Genomic DNA, 16,434 nt, shown 5'->3' with positions numbered 1-16,434 from the left:
TTGGCTCCGCTCACGACTCCTCCCCCTCGTGGAGCTGTATAAATACCCGTATCCAGAGTCAGCCTGGGTCACTACGAGTTCATCGACAGGTAACAGGCTGGCTCTGAAGTAAGTCGATTAAAGCCTAGATTCACATCGGAAACACGTGTCTGGTGAATTGATGGTTCCATCAACGTGCTATTAGGTAATTCAGACATTCTGAATTCTCCCTCTGTGTACCTGAACAGGTGACTAGGGGTATTTTCACAGTGACTTCATTGCAATGTTAATGTAAGCCTACTTGTGATAATAAAGATTATCAAAAAATACCTGTTCAATTCATCTGCCATCTCTTCATTTTCCATTATTAGTTCCCTAGACTCACTTTCTATTGGATCAAATCTCACTGTTTCTTCTTTCTTAAAATATCTATAGAAACTCTTACTTTCTGTTTTTATATTTCCAGCTGGCTTTCTCTCATTCTTTAATTTTTCCCTCCTTATTTATCATTTAGTCATTCTTTGCTGTTTTTTTTTATCCTGTCACCCACCCATGCGTATTTATATGCTTATAGTTTGATACTATCTTTAACTTTTTTGGTTAACCACAGAGAGTGAGACCTCCCCTTGGAATTTTTCTTTCTTGTTGGAAAGTGTATCTTCTGTGTATTCTGAAATATCCCCTTAAATATCTGCCACTGCATCTCTACTGACCTATCCATTAACCTAATTTGCTAACTTTATCTATCTCTGCTTTAATGCCCTCATATTTAAGTTTAATTTATTTGTAGTGGACACACTCCTCTCAACCTCAAGGCACCCTACAGGTCATTAATTAAACCTGTCTTCTTGTGCAATACCAGGTACCGTATAGCCTGCTCGTTGGGGGGCTTCCAGAATGTACTGTTCTAAGAAAGTATCCCAAACATATTTTATGAACTCTTCATCTAGTTTACCCATGCCCATCTGATTTTTTCAGTTTATATGTAGATTAAAATGCCTCACATTATCACCATATGTTTCTGACAAGCTCCATTATTTCTTCCTCTAAACTTCATCCGATCATGTGCGTACTGTTAGGGGGCCTGTACACCAGTATTTTTCAAACTCTTTTGCCCGGAACCCATCTTTACCAACAGGCCATCCTTCAGGACCTACATCAGCTGCCCTTCGTGATCCACGCCGCCCAGACTTCGCGGCCCACCATTTTCACTTACCTTTAATGTGATAGCTTAGTCTGTTTGGTCCTCACAATCTCACTTGCTTTGTCATTCAATGTTCCATTTCTGCTAATGATATAAGTTCTCACTGTATCCGTTTAAACAAAATCAAGAGGTTTGTCCTCGAACTCGCTTTGCTTAGTCTTCAAATGCCTTTGTGATTTTGAGAGTTTTAATCTTTCATTTGCCAGTACTTCCCTGAATATAACACATGGGCTTTGCATCCTGATTTGCACTGGCACAATTAATAAACCCATACCTCAAGAAAACGTCGGTATACTGCTTTGTTCCTGATTTCAGCTTGTTCATAATGTGTTGTTCACCAGAGGCTTTGGAGCTCACATCAGCACTGCTGTCGTCTACAAAATGGAGGAATCTCTCGTGTAGAGCATGTGACGTCAGTGTACAGGGCGTGTGACCTGCCCCCTGCCGCCAATTCTGGAGAGAAGACTCCATCGATGTTCAAAAACAATCTGCTACTGGGTCAGCGCACTGACTTCAGGATGAGGCGGGCTCCGGGCCTGCACATTGCCGAGGGGTACACATGTGCGGGACAGCCGGCCAGCATTCTGAAAGCCGGTCGTGGCCAACATTTCTAAAGCCAGTTGCAGCCGATGGGCACTTCTTCCCGTTATCGGGAATGGCGCGACCCTCCTGACACCCAACGGCGACCCACTCGCAGGTCGCAACCCGGAGTTTGAAAATAACTGCTGTACACCTCTCCCAAAGTAACTTATTATCCAAACTGCTTTTTATCCTAGATTCCTGAACTTATGTCATCCCTCTCTATTGTGTTAATACAGGCTTGTCCAACTTTTTCGTGTGGGGGGGGGGCACATTTCCATTTCTGCTCACTCGAGGGGTCGATGAGCACATTTCGGAAAAATAGGATTTGTTACAATTTTAAATATGAATTATTTTAAAAAAAGAGATATGAACAAAAGAAACAACTTACTGAGTAAAAATAAGACAATGTCAAAGCAATAAATTGATAATTAAAAGAAGACTAATTAAGAAAGACGACCATTAGATGTGAGAGAGTGAGAGTATATGTGTTCCAGCTCACTTCCAGCCTCAAGGTATGAGAGTGGGTTAAGTATGTGTTGGTGGGTAGGGGCGAGGGTGAATAAGAACCCAGAGACTGGGAATGAACCAGACAGACACACACATGTGCACTCAGACACCGCACATAGACTCTCTCTCCCTCACATGCGCACACAGAAACTCTCACATGCCTACACACGCATACTCCCTCACAAACGCGCTCCCTCCCTCTTTCCTTCCTTCACAGGCACGTTCTCTCCCTCCTTCCTTCAGAGGCATGTGTGCTCCCTCTTTACTTCCTTCCTTCACATGCACGTGCACTCCCTCCCTCCTTCTCATGCAAGCATGTTCCCATCCTCACGCATGTACACATTTTTTCTCTTTCTCTCACACTCTCATCTCATACACACATTGCATTCTCATATACACACACCCCACAACCTCTCTCACACACGTACAAACTGGCTAGAACTTTCCGGCCATTCTTGACAGCGGCGACTTCGCCACCACTGATCGTTTCCCAGTGGTGAAGGGCGCATTCAACGGCAAACCTCGGTGACCATTGCAGGATCAGAAGATTCCGATCTCGGCCAATGATGGGCCGCCTCTGCTGCCACAAAACACATGATGGGTTGCGTGGAAAACCCCACCTACTGATACACATACACACTTTCCCTCTCACTCACACAGATACACATAACCATCTCTGGCACACACACTCGTATGGACGTAGTTCTGCATTGTAATTTCACCAGGGTGGCGCCTCATTTTTAGATACTGTATTCCTGGTGCTGATCCTGATATGCTCATATACACTCTCATTGAATCGCAGTTGGATCTTGTGGTACAGTGGTAGCATCCCTGCCTCTGACCCAGGTGCTCTGAGTTCAAGTCCCACTCCAGGACTTGATGTCCAAGGATGATGCATTCATAACGCAGCCAACAGGTTGAGTAACAGCCAGGAAATCCTTTCAACACATGCCAACGGCAGGCAGCAAGAGTGGGAGGGGCTCCTGGTCAGACATGTGACGGAAAAAGAGTCGGAGCCTCTACCATCATTACCATTGCTATTTAAAAAAATTGTTCCTTTCTCAGTTACAAAGTCAATGGACAGAGTGGGCAGGACAAGTCCTTCATCCATCTCATTGCTTGCACTAAGAAGCACAAAAAGAACATACTAGATCCAAGCTGATAAGAACAGGCATTACATCTGTTCTCAGACTTGATCCTACACTTGATCTTAACTAAAACACCAAAAATAGCCAGGCTGCAGCATGTAAAAATGTATGTCTGTAAACCACCACCACCACCACAAGTGTCATTGGTGTAACTATTCTCAATACAAAGAGCGACTCACCCCTTTAAAGGACTGTCAATTAGTTTGTTTAATTGACATATAAAAGAGGGGACTTCCGGTTGCAGCATGTAGGTGGAGGCCGCATGTTTGGTGGCTTTGCCGGAGTCGTCTTTTTTCGGACCTTTACACCCAGTTTTGTGGAAAATTCTTTGGTGAGAAGCTGTGGGAAGGTCTGGGGCATTTATTGAATGTCAAAAACTGGAAAAAAGAACCCAGGGAAAATGGGAGTGAGCGAAAGACCACCCGTCAAGCAAGGTGAGGAGTTCAGTGGGAATAAAGATGGCGGGTGAGAGGTCGTTGGGTGGGGTCACGACCATCATAGTGGAAATGCTATTAGAAGTGTTGGCCGGGGCCTACCCAGCAGCCTTTCACCTGCCATCTTTATTCCCACTGAACTCCTCACCAAGCTTGACGGCGGTCTTTCGCTCACTCCCTTTTTCCCTGGGGGGTGGGGGGTGTATTGGCCGGAATCTTGACAGAGATGGGAGGGGTGGCCTATGGAGGTTTTTGCAACCGTGGGATAGGGAGTATTGTTCTTTTCACTGGTGCATAAGGTGTATTCAAGAATTGACTTTTTGTGATGGGGAAGACGCTGCTCATTGGAGTAACAGGGGCTAAACAGGGGCTGTTTAGCACAGGGCTAAATCGCTGGCTTTGAAAGCAGGCCAGCAGCACGGTTCGATTCCCGTAACAGCATTCCCGAACAGGCGCCGGAATGTGGCGACTCGGAGCTTTTCACAGTAACTTCATTTGAAGCCTACTCGTGACAATAAGCGATTTTCATTTCATAAAGAAGGCAGAGTACTCGGCGATCGTGATATCGGACCATGCTCTGCATTGGGTGGATGTGGTTTTGGTAAGGGTGCAGCCCAGAGGCCTGCGTGGAGGCTAGGTGTGAGTTTGATGGCAGACCCGAATTTTGCACTAGGATGGGGAAGGTGATTGGGGAGTATGTGGAGTTTAACTGAAATGGGGAGGTCTCGCCGTCAGGGGTTGGGGAGGCATTGAAGGCTATAGTGAGGGGCGAGTTAATTTCATTCAAGACAAAGGTGGATCGGGAACGGGAGCAGTTGGTGGAGGAGATTTGCGGTAGATGGAAGATATGTGGAGGACCTGGAACCGGACCTTTTGGTGAGGAGGAAGGAGTTGCAGGCCAAGTTTGATCTTCTATCCACAGGAAGGTAATTCGGCAGCTGAGGCGAGCGAGGGCTGTTGTCTATGAGCATAGTGAGAATGCCAGTCGATTTCTTGGGGTCAGCTACATTGTCAGGCAGCAGTGACGGAGATGGTGTGGATTAGGGATGGAACGGGCAGGTTGGTGGTGGCACTGGAGCAGGTGAATAAGGTGTTTGAAGACTTTTATAGGGGCTTGTATAAGTTGGTGCCGCTGGAGGACGAGTCGGAAATGAGGGAATTTCTGGAGCAACTGGAATGTTGGAGGTGGGAGAGGAGAAGAGGGCAGGATTGGAGGAACCAATAGGGGTGGAGAAAGTGCAGGCAGCGATAGGGAAAAAGTAGTTGGGCAAGGCACCGGTGCCGGATGGATAAGCTGATGGTTGAAATGTATGAGGACACAATGGTAAGGGAAGTATTGCTGGAGAGATGAGGCAGGCAGCCAACTCATTATTCCTCAAAAAGGCGAAGGATACGATGGAGTGTGGGTCATACAGGCCCATTTTTCTACTGAACGTGGATGCTAAGATATTGGCGAGGTGTTGGTGGTGAGGTTGGAGGTGTCCCTTCCGAGGTGGTGGGGGAGGATCAGACGGGGTTCATCAAGGGCAGGCAGGTGTTGCCAAATGTGTGGCGGCTGCTGACTCTGGTGCGTTCTCCGGCAGAGGGAAGGGAGCTGGAGGTGGTGGTTGCATTAGGTGGGGAAAAGGTGTTTGACAGAGTGGAGTGGAGTTATTTGTTTTTTTATTTGTTGGAGTAGGAGAAGTTTGGGATAGGGCGTTTTTGGAGTACAAGTTAAATTTAGGGATGAGCGATTATTTTGTGGTGTCTTCTCCTGGTGCAGTTGCGGGAGTCGGAGGGTTGCCATTCCGGGTCGCGAAAAGTTCATTTTGGGTATTTGGGGGTGCAGCTGGCACAGGACTGGGCATGACCTCTTAATTCTTAATTAAGGAGGACTTGGTACAATGGGATAGTCTCCCCTTGTCGCTGACGGGCAGAGTGCATGCAGTAAAAATTAACATTCTTCCAAGGTTCTTGTTTCTGTTCCAGTGTCTGCTGGTCTTTTTGATAGAGTCATTCTTTCAAGGGATGGACAGGTTGGTTTTGTCGTTTGTGTTGGCAGAGAAGGTGGCTAGGATAAGGAGAGTGGTGCTCCCAAGGAGGCGGCAGTCGGGGGATTTGGCCCTTCTGAAATTGTTACACTATTACTGGGCAGCGAATGCGGAGAAGGTGCAAGGCTGGAGTAGAGAGAATGATGATTTGTGTGTTTGAATGGAGCCGGGTTCTTGTAAAGGGTCGGGGTTGCGAGTGCTGGTAACGGTGCTGCTACTGTTCGACCCAAAGAAGTACTCGGGTAGTCCTGTGTTGGTAGCCATGCTGACGTTTTGGGAGAATTCTGACAGCACTTCAAGTTGAGGGCAGCTTCAAGGGTGATGCCGATAAGAGGGAATCGTGGGTTTGAGCCAGTGAGGATGGATGTGAGGCTCTAGGGATGGGAGGAGAAAGAGGTGAAAGAATTGCAGAATCTAATTTTGGAGAGGCGGAGGAGTTGGGGGTTAGATATGGGCTCCAGCGCGAGGAGGGCATCAGGTAAATGCAGGTGCAGAATTTTACAAGAAAGGTCTTCCAAAACTTTCCTCTGGCACCGTCCTCCTCGTTGGAAGAGATGTTGTTGGCGGGGAGTTGAAGAGTGGGGTCATGACTGTGATCAACGGTAGGATCTTGTAGGAGGACAAGGAGTCTGTGGAAAAGAAAAGGCCACGTGGGAGGAAGAGTTGGGGATGGGGTTGGAGGAAGGAATACGGTGTGAAGTGCTGCGAAGGGTCAATGCCTCGAACTCATGCGCGAGGCTGGAGTTGATTCAATTAAAAAGGTGGTATACAGGGCGCACTTAATGAAGGCGAGGATGAGCCGGCTCTTTGAGGGGGTGGTGGATAGCTGCGAGCAGTGTGGGAGGGGCCCAGCCAATCATGTCCATATGTTCTGGTCCTATGCAAAGTTGAAGATATTTTGGGGGTCATTTTTCAACACCATGTCTGAGTTTCTGCATGTGGAATTGGAGCCAGATTTCCTGGAGGCTATATTCGGGATGTCAGACCTGCTGGAGTTGCAGACAGGTGCAGGGGCAGATGTTTTAGCCTCCGCCTCGTTAATCACTTACTGGTGGGTGCTGTTGGGGTGGAGGTCAGCTTCTCCCTCCTGTGGTGTGCCGAGGCTGGGATATCTAATGGAGTTCCTGTACTTGGATAATGAATAAGGTAAAATTTGCTCGGAGAGGAAAAGATGAGGAGTTCCACTGGGGGATGAGGTTTGTTTGTCTTACATTTTGGAGATCCGGTTGACGTCAAAGGGGAGGGGTGGTGACAGTTCGGGAGGGGTGTGGCACTGGGGTTGGATTTATTTGTTGTAAAAATGTTGGGTTCATTTGTTGTAAAAATGCAAAAATGTTCATCAAAATATATATATTTTTTAAAATGTGTATATAGAGAGACTTGGCATGGAGGATGTTCGACACAGCAGTTAATGCAATAAAATGTTGATTAGGTTCACGCCTGTAATTTCAACAGCCTTAAGGAATCTGTATTTCACATGGTTATTGAACATACAGGGCAGAGGGAGGCCATTCAGCCCATCGAGTCTGCACCAACTCACTTAAGCCCTCACTTCCACCCTGTCCCCGTAGCCCAATAACCCCTCCTAACCTTTTTTGGACACTAGGGGCAATTTAGCATGGCCAATCCACCTAACCTGCTTGTCTTTGGACTGTGGAAGGAAACCGGAGCACCCGGAGGAAACCCACGCAGACACGGGGAGAACGTGTAGACTCCGCACAGACAGTGACCCAACGGGGAATCGAACCTGGCACAGTGCTAGCCACGTGTGCTACCGTGCTGCCCGTGAATATATAGGTTGTATGAGGTGGCAGCCCCTTTTTCATTATTTGCAGAGCTGCTCCTTAAGTTTTTCTTGCATTCAGCCCCATGCGCTTGATCTCTGATCACCCAGTACAGAAGGGGGAAAAGTCGGATAAGAGGACTCCTTGTTGCCCTTGTTGGTGTAAACTTTCTGATGGAATATGAACTAATGATTGCTTTTTGCTACATGGTATTTTCCTGATGAGACAATGAACTTTGAACTAAGAGTGACTCTAACAGATGTATCTTCCAAAAACAATGGGTCAATGATGACCAGTTCTCCATTTCTGCAGGTACTGTTATTCTAAGCTGTCAAAACAGCTGCGATCACAGCCAGGATTCTCATGATCTTAGGACTGGCAACCCATGACCTTATGTAATCACATGCGCAACATATGGATTGGACAAATGTAAACTGCTGTGTAAAGAATTGATAGCCACATATGGCATGAACTGAGATACTAAGAGAATACGGATTGATAACTAAATATGGTATAAACTGCTATTCGAAGAGAATTGATTGCCTGTATGTAAATGAAGAATGTGAACTAATTCTGCCTTGAAAGGGTATATTAACACAGTTTTAAGCCACAGCTCAGAGAGAAGGTGCCGGGAGGACTGGGGTCCAGGACCTTACACCCAGAGCTCTGCACAATAAATTTTTTTGCTCACGTTAAGGTCTATTTGTGAATATTTTCACCAACACCCTGATCCTGACCAAAGATGTTCAGGCAGAATCGCTTCTCACCTTTTTGGTTAAGATGTGCGAGCGATCAGGTGTAATGTGTGGATCTGGTGTGTCTCTCTAATGGGGACCATGAATTGGATTCAATTTTAATTTGAATTGTTTTTTGGAGCAGGTAAGGAGCTAGATTAGGGGGTTGCCCCTGTCCACACTCTGAGCTCTGGCTTTGTAACTCTGATAAAGTAATAAAAAATAACATGTTCAGGCAGCAGGCAGTTGTGTGTGTGTGTGTGTGTGTGTGTGTGTGTGTGGGGGGGGGGGGGGGTGGGGGGGGGGGGGGGGGGGGGGGTTCATGATTTTTGCTTTTGTTACAATAACCTGAAAGTTCCCCTTTAAGGGGTTGATTTGATTATTTGCTCACTTGTTTATTTGATTTATTCAACAGGCTTTACAGTTAGACAACTGAGACACTGGGTGTTGGTTAGGGAGGATGCAGACAATTGTAATACAGCATTCTGTAAATATAAGAAAGAGATGAGCATTTGGGTTTCTATTTCACCATCTGCCCGTCAGAAACGTAACAATGGTAATGGTAGATCAAGGGATGTGTTCGGCCACTAGATGTGTGCCACAAGGATGGCCAATGGCTTCAGAGACTTGGCAACAGGCACCAACAATGAGAACAAACAACTTCATATCTGGCAAAAGTGACTCTCACAGATTGCTCCCTTCAATATTCAGCAAAAGTGCAGCATCAAAGCTACTATATCTTCCACGGATTTACTGCATTTCCATTATCTTATGTAGATAGAAGGATGTTGCTGATGTTTCTCGGTCTACCTGCTGCAGCCCTCGTCTGGCAGCTATCTTTAAGGACTCACCTAGCTGAGTCAATAGTGGTGCTACCAAACCACTCTTGGCGATGGATACTGTAGTCCCTCAGCCAGAGTACATTCCATGCCATTGCTACTCCCAGTGTTTCTTCCAGTACGTTCAACATGGGATTGTCTCATCAGCTGAAGGGTCCTGTAACATGAGCTCATTAAAGACCTGTTTTTGTTGTTACAACTGATGTCCTGGTTCTCTCAAGTTTTAATTAACAAAGAACAGCTCCAAAACAGTTCATATAAACATTCATTGCATAAGATTTTTTATATTATAACACAAATTATCTTGAAACAATGCTCATTCAAATGTTCATTTTACCTCCAGCTTCTGTTTGGTGTCTTTCCCCAAAAGGTCTCGGATTTCTTCATTGTAAATTTCCAAATATGAAGCCCTCACCAGGAACTTTGTATTTTCTGTACACTGTGGGTGAACACACAGTGGCAGTGAAACCACTTAAACTGCTTACATTTTGCTGCAAAGTAATCAAAGTACTAAATGATATCAAATCTAAATGTAATGATGTTGACTAATAGTTGACTATTTCATTTTATGAACAGCTGAGGAGGAAGATACTGTATGAGGAGGAAGGCAACAACAGAGCAGAATATAAATGGCAGCTTAAAATGTGCTTTTTGAGGTCACTGTTCTTGACTTCCTCCCACAAGAACACAAGTTATCAACTAGTTCCTAATTCTAACTCAATCCAACCTCTAGGACTGGCAAAAATGATTTACCATCCAGCTTTATTTTCTTCTCTGTGGATGCTTCAATTTTGGTTGGACATCGGTGACAGGATATCTGAGATCAGGAACTCATCATTTGGTGAATCCCAAATGCAAACCAGTATTCTGTTTTATTCTTTGAGTCTTTGACGCACGTCTGAATATGCCATTACTTATGCTTCAAGAGGGCATGTACCATGCCAAATGTTTTGATGTTCGGAATTCATTTTTCTGCACCTTTGACTCACTGGGATACTAGATAAATGCTACAAAACTAGGACTATTACTGGAAAAAAATGAGACATGAGCAAAAAAATCTGCATTGTAGCACTATCTTCTTTGCAACTCTTGGGTCTCACACGAATTCAATAAATAACTCCACAAATCCATTATAAAGTCTGAGCTCTAACTTAACTACCTGGATACTCTCAAATATATGTTCAAAAGCCCTGGGAATAACTCCTCGTTGCGATGTTGGATGAGAAATGCCTTGCATGGTGAATGACTTCCCACTTCCTGTCTGTCCATAGGCAAATATTGTTCCATTGTAGCCTTCAGTGACACCCTAGAAAATAAGTGAATTATTCATAATTGAAAATTATAATTCTAAAGGCATAAAAGTGTCTCGATCAAACTGATAATTATCATGTGTGGTATGGAAACAAAGATGATTTTTATATCCACATTGCTTTTAGAGTATATCCGCGAAATATATTAATTTAAAAACTTTAATTTAAAATGTTGCCTTTCCACTTCCCTCCCCTCCTTTCTTAGAATCCACCTCTTTGTTCTATTCCGAAACTCTCCCATCACTGGGCATCTGTTTTTCCCCAAACCTCTGTAAAATGTCTTGAGAGTTTCTGGTGAAAATAAATGTTTTGTGTCTTGTAGGGTTCATCCTGCATCACATACAAGTCACAATTGTCTCAGATCTTTCAAGAAAACATCAAAAATACATTCTTGCTTCACAGACTTTCGCCATTTCCCAAAGCTCTTTCCCCATCTTTTAAGCAACCATGATGTTGCAACAGCAACTACACTTGATTATCTTACAAACTGTAAAGCACTACCTCAGCCAGTACAGGAATTGAAATGAAAATGAAATGAAAGTCGCTTATCGTCACGAGTAAGCTTCAATGAAGTTACTGTGACAAGCCCCTAGTCGCTACATTCCGGCCCCTGTCCGGGGAGGCTGGTACGGGAATCGAACCGTGCTGCTGGCCTGCTTGGTCTGCTTTAAAAACCAATGATTTAGCTCAACCAGCCCCTATTGAACCAGCCCAGAATTGAACCAATGCTGTTGGCATTAGACTGCATTTCAATACCACACTGATCAAACCGGGACTCTCCGATGACCCCCTTCCGATTGCTAACTTCCCATCATCACCACTTTCCATTTTCGACTGAGGCTTCCTCTTGATTTCTGACCTCTCCCTGCCTCCCAATTGCCAATGTCCTCCCTCACCTGGACTCCAGCAACAACAGATTTAACGGTCACTAGTCTCCAATTTCCCCAATTCCTAGATCATCTTTCTTGAATAGTGAAGTGGCATGCATAATTTTCCAATCTAAAGGAATGATCCTGGAATCAAGAAAACGCCAGAATATTATAGTTAGGGTATCTGCAATATTCTCATCTACTTCTTTTAAAACCACCTGGTTAGGGGAGGATTTGTCACTTTTTAGTGCCATTATTTTATTTATTACGGTTATTTTATTCACATTAAATTTGGATAGTCCCTGATTCAATATTTGAGTTGACTGGCATACTGGCCTCTTCCTCCATCGTAAATAATGAATCAAATTAATTATTCAGCAGGTCCGCCATTTCCTTACTTTCATTGACAATAAAATGGGGAGATGACGGTGTGGTGGTAAAGTCACTGCACTCGTAGTCCTGAGCCCCAAGCTAATGCTGTGGGCACAGGTGTTCAAATTCCACCATGGTAACTGGTGGAATTTAAACTCAACTAATAAAGTCTAGAATTGAAAGTTAGTCTCAGCAATGGTGACAATAAAACTATCATTGATTGTGGTTAAAAACCCAACCAGTTCATTAATGTCCTTGAGGGGAGGAAATCTACCATCCTTACCTGGTCTTCAGCTACTAATATTGAACCTCCCTCCATCATAAAGCCAGAAGTGGGGATGTTCGCTGATGATGTTCAACACCATTCATGACTCTTCAGATAGTGAAGCAGTCCATGCCCATATGCAGAAGGCGTAGACAATATTCAGGCTTGGGCTGTTAAGTATCAAGTAATACTCACACCACACAAGTGTCAGGTAATGATCAGCTCCAACAAGAGTCTAATTACCTCCCCCTGACATTCAACAGAATGATCATTGGCAATCCCCCACTATTAATATCCTGAGATCACTACTGGCTGGGCACTTAACTGGATACATACTGTGGCTACAACAGCAGGTCAGAGGCTGGGTATTCTGGCAAGTGACTTATCTCCTAATTCTCTACGGTCTTCCCACCACCTATAAAGCATAAGTTAGAAATGTGATGGGGAATACTCCCTGGATGAGAATAATGCCAACACTAGAAGCTCAGGATAAAGCAGGCTGCTTAATCAGCACCTCACCCATTTCCACAACATGGCTATAATGTGCACCATCTATAAGATGCAATGCATAAAACACTAAGTATTTTTCCACATCACTTCTCAAATGCAAGCTTTTCCAGAAGGATGTGGGCAGCAGATGCATGGAAACACCATACCTGCTGAGTTCCCCTCCAAGTCTCACACAGTCATGACTCAGATATATTTCAATGGTTTTGCATTGTTGCTGGGTCAAAACCTTGCATCCTCCTATCTAACAGAACGGTGGAGTACGATAAGCACTTGGACAGTTGAGACTTCCGGTTGCGGCTATGCGGAGCTATGTCACACATTCGGCAGCTCCCATTAGAAACGGACTTTTGGGCTCTTTTTAGGGCCCCCAACGGCACTTTTTCGACGATTCCCAGTGTGGGAAGGGGACAACATTATTCCCTGGCACTGTATGGATTGGACCAGGAGTGGAGCGGTGCAAAAAGTGGAGTTGGAGCAGAGAACAGTACGAGGGAGGAAGGCCAAGATGGCGGCGGGTGGAGACCAGGCAGTGTGGGAGCAGTGGTCACAGGAGCAGCTGGACTTTCTCCAGCGCTGCTTCACGGAGCTGAAGTCAGAGCTGCTAGAGCCGATGAAGGCGTCAATTGATAAGCTGCTTGAGACCCAGACGGCCCAAGGGGCAGCGACCCGGGAGGTCCGACAAAACGTCTCGGAAAATGAGGACAAGATCTTGGACCTGGCGGTGAAGGTGGAGACGCACGAGGCGCTCCATAAGAAATGGCAGGCGTAGCTCGAGGACCTGAAGAACCGGTCGAGGAGAAAGAATCTGTGGATTCTGGGTCTCCCGGAGGGGCTGAAAGGATTGGATGTGGGTGCCTATGTGGTCACCATGCTGAATACGTTGATGGGCGCCGGGTCCTTGCAGGGGCCCCTGGTGTTGGAGGGGGCCCATCAAGTGTTGGCGAGGAGGCCCAAGCCCAGTGAGCCGCTGCGGGCGGTGCTGGTGCGGTGCCATCGGTTTGCAGACAGAGAATGTGTGCGAAGGTGGGCCAAGAAGGAACGGAGCAGCAGGTGGGAGAACGCAGAGATCCGGATTTATCAGGACTGGAGTGCGGAGGTGGCTAAGAAGAGGGCCAGGTACAACCGGGCTAAGACGGTGCTGCACCGGAGAGTGGTGAAGTTCGGTGATGAGACCATCAATTCACGCGACACGTGGCTGGAAGCGAACAGTGGTTTTAATCATCTTACAACAGAGCCTGCCTGTGACAAGATGAACTCGAGATGAACTGGCAGGCAGGCTCACAACAGCAACCTTTATACTTCCGGTTAGAGGAAGGAGCCATGGGCAGAGCCAAGGGTGGAGCCCAGTACAAACTCCTCATCTCGCCCTATGGGTAGAGTCGCGCAACTACACATGATCTAGTACAAGGTACCGGCTCAACACATGTTGTACAATACAGTGTGGATTATTAGTGTTCATAATTCACCACATTCACCCCCTGTGAAAAAAATCAGGTCCGGCGGGGGTGATGGCTTACAAATTGAGTCTGTCCGGTGGTCGAGTTGTCCGTTGTGATCGGCGGAGCACCGGGGTTGCAGCCTCTTCTGGTGGCTGGACGATCACGGTTGGTTGGGGTACGATGGCGGACTCCGGGGCTGATTCTGTCCGAGCTTCGTACCCGTCTGGTTCGACTGGGGACTGGAAGCTTGTGGGCGCGGGTGCGCGAAACATGCGTAGCGACCTGGTAGGTGCGGGGGCGTGGGGCGCGATGAGTTGGGTGGGGTGTAGTGTGAGGGGTACCTCGGCGGTGGTAGGGGTGGGATTCGATCCTGCCGGCGCTAGGTCCCGGAGGGATACAGTGTCCTGACGGCCGTCAGGGTACTCTATGAAGTCGTATTGGGGGTTTGAGTGTAGTATAAGCACTTTCTCTATGAGTGGGTCAGTTTTGTGCGCCCTGACCTGTTTCCGGAGGAGTACCGGGCCCGGTGTCTTCAACCATGCTGGGAGCGAAGCCCCTGTGGTAGTGCCCCTGGAAAAAAACAAAGAGCCGCTCGTCAGGGGTCTGGTTGGTGGCGGTACATAGGAGGGACCTAATAGCGTGGAGCGTGTCGGGGAGGACTTCCTGCCAATGAGAAACTGGGAGATTCCTGGACCAGAGGGTCAGTAGGACGGTCTTCCAGACCGTCGCATTCTCCCTCTCCACCTGCCCGTTCCCCCTGGGGTTATAGCTGGTAGTCCTGCTCGAGGCGATGCCCTTGTCGAGCAGTTACTGACGCAGCTCGTCGCTCATGAAGGACGAACCCCGGTCGCTGTGTACGTAGCTGGGGAAACCAAACAGGGTGAAGATACTATGCAGGGCCCTAATGACTGTGTGGGAGGTCATATCGGGACACGGGATAGCAAAAGGGAAGCGGGAGAACTCGTCGATGACATTCAGGAAGTACACATTACGATTATTCGAGGGAAGTGGCCCTTTGAAATCGATGGCAAGGCGTTCAAAGGGCCGAGAAGCCTTGACCAGATGGGCCCTGTCTGGTCTATAGAAGTGCGGTTTACACTCCGCACAGATCGGGCAATCCCTGGTGATGGCTTTTACCTCCTCAGTGGAGAAAGGTAGATTTCGGGCTTTGACGTAGTGGGCGAGCCGGGTGCCCGCAGGACAGGGCATCTGGGGGCTCGTTGAGCTTCCCCGGTCGATACATAATATCGTATTGGTAGGTGTTCGATCCTCTACCTCAGGATTTTATCATTTTTTATTTTGCCCCTTTGCAAGTTGTCAAACATGAAGGCAACCGATCTTTGGTCGGTGATGAGGGTGAACCTTCTACCTGTGAGGTAGTGCCTCCAGTGACGTACAGCCTCCACAATGGCTTGTGCTTCCTTTTCGACCGAGGAGTGTCGAAGTTCTGAAGCGGAGAGGGTTCGGGAGAAAAATGCGACTGGTCTCCCTGCCTGATTCAATGTGGCTGCAAGTGCGACCTCTGAGGCACTGCTCTCAACCTGAAAAGGGACGGATTCATCCACCGCCCGCATGGCCGCTTTGGCGATGTCCTCCTTGATGCAGTTGAAGGCCTGGTGAGCCTCAGCCGACCAGGGGAAAAGTGTGGCCTTAAATAGTGGGCGGACTTTGTCCGCATATTGAGGGACCCACTGGGCATAGTATGAAAAGAGTCCCAGGCACCGTTTGAGGGCCCTGGGACAATGAGGGAGAGGGAGTTCTGAGAGGGGGTGCATACGGTCCGGGTCGGGCCCCAGGACTCCGTTTTCCACGACATAGCCGAGGATGGCTAGTCTGGTCGTGCGGAAAATGCATTTCTCCATGTTGTAAGTGAGGTTGAGTTTCTGGGCCGTCTGGAAAAGTCGATGGAGGTTGACATCGTGGTCCTGCTGGTCATAGCCGCAGATGGTGACGTTATCCAAGTACGGAAACGTGGCCCGCAGCCCGTACTGGTCCACCATTCAGTCCATTGCTCGTTGGAACACCAAGACCCCGTTCGTGACGCCAAAGAGAACCCGGAGGAAATGGAAGAGGCGGCCATCGGCCTCGAACGCCGTGTAGTGGCGGTCCTCCTGGCGGATTGGGAGCTGGTGGTATGCAGACTTCAGATCCACCGTGGAGAAAGTACGATACTGGGCGATCTGATTCACCATGTCTGCAATCCTGGGGAGGGGGTACGCATCGAGGAGCGTAAACCGATTAATGGTCTGACTATAGTCCACGACAATGCAGAATTTTTCCCCGGTCTTGACGACCACCACCTGAGCTCTCCAGGGACTGTTACTGGCCTCTATGATCCCCTCACGTAGGAGCTTCCGGACCTCGGTTCTGATAAACACCCTGTCCTGCAGGCTGTACCGCCTGCTGCGAGTGGCTACGGGTTTACAGT

At 47.3% G+C, this 16,434-nt stretch overlaps 1 protein-coding gene across 5 annotated transcripts in view; it reads right to left on the bottom strand.

The window, feature by feature from the left end:
* kif17 (kinesin family member 17) overlaps nucleotides 1–16,434 on the bottom strand; it is a 147,051-nt gene that overhangs the window by 115,626 nt on the left and 14,991 nt on the right. For all 5 annotated transcript variants that reach the window (XR_005463737.1, XR_005463734.1, XR_005463735.1 and 2 more), the window contains exons 2-3: nucleotides 10,401–10,547; nucleotides 9,579–9,680 (exon numbers count right to left, since the gene is read on the bottom strand). Coding sequence is in view for 1 of the 5 variants with exons in the window: in XM_038821752.1 (XP_038677680.1) it covers nucleotides 9,579–9,680; nucleotides 10,401–10,547 (249 nt within the window). In the remaining 4 variants the exon portion in view is untranslated. The remainder of the gene's footprint in view (nucleotides 1–9,578; nucleotides 9,681–10,400; nucleotides 10,548–16,434) is intronic.

The sequence above is a fragment of the Scyliorhinus canicula genome, chromosome 16 (genome assembly GCF_902713615.1).
Source record: "Scyliorhinus canicula chromosome 16, sScyCan1.1, whole genome shotgun sequence".
NCBI lineage: Eukaryota > Metazoa > Chordata > Chondrichthyes > Carcharhiniformes > Scyliorhinidae > Scyliorhinus > Scyliorhinus canicula.
This window is presented reverse-complemented; position numbering and strand designations above follow the sequence as displayed.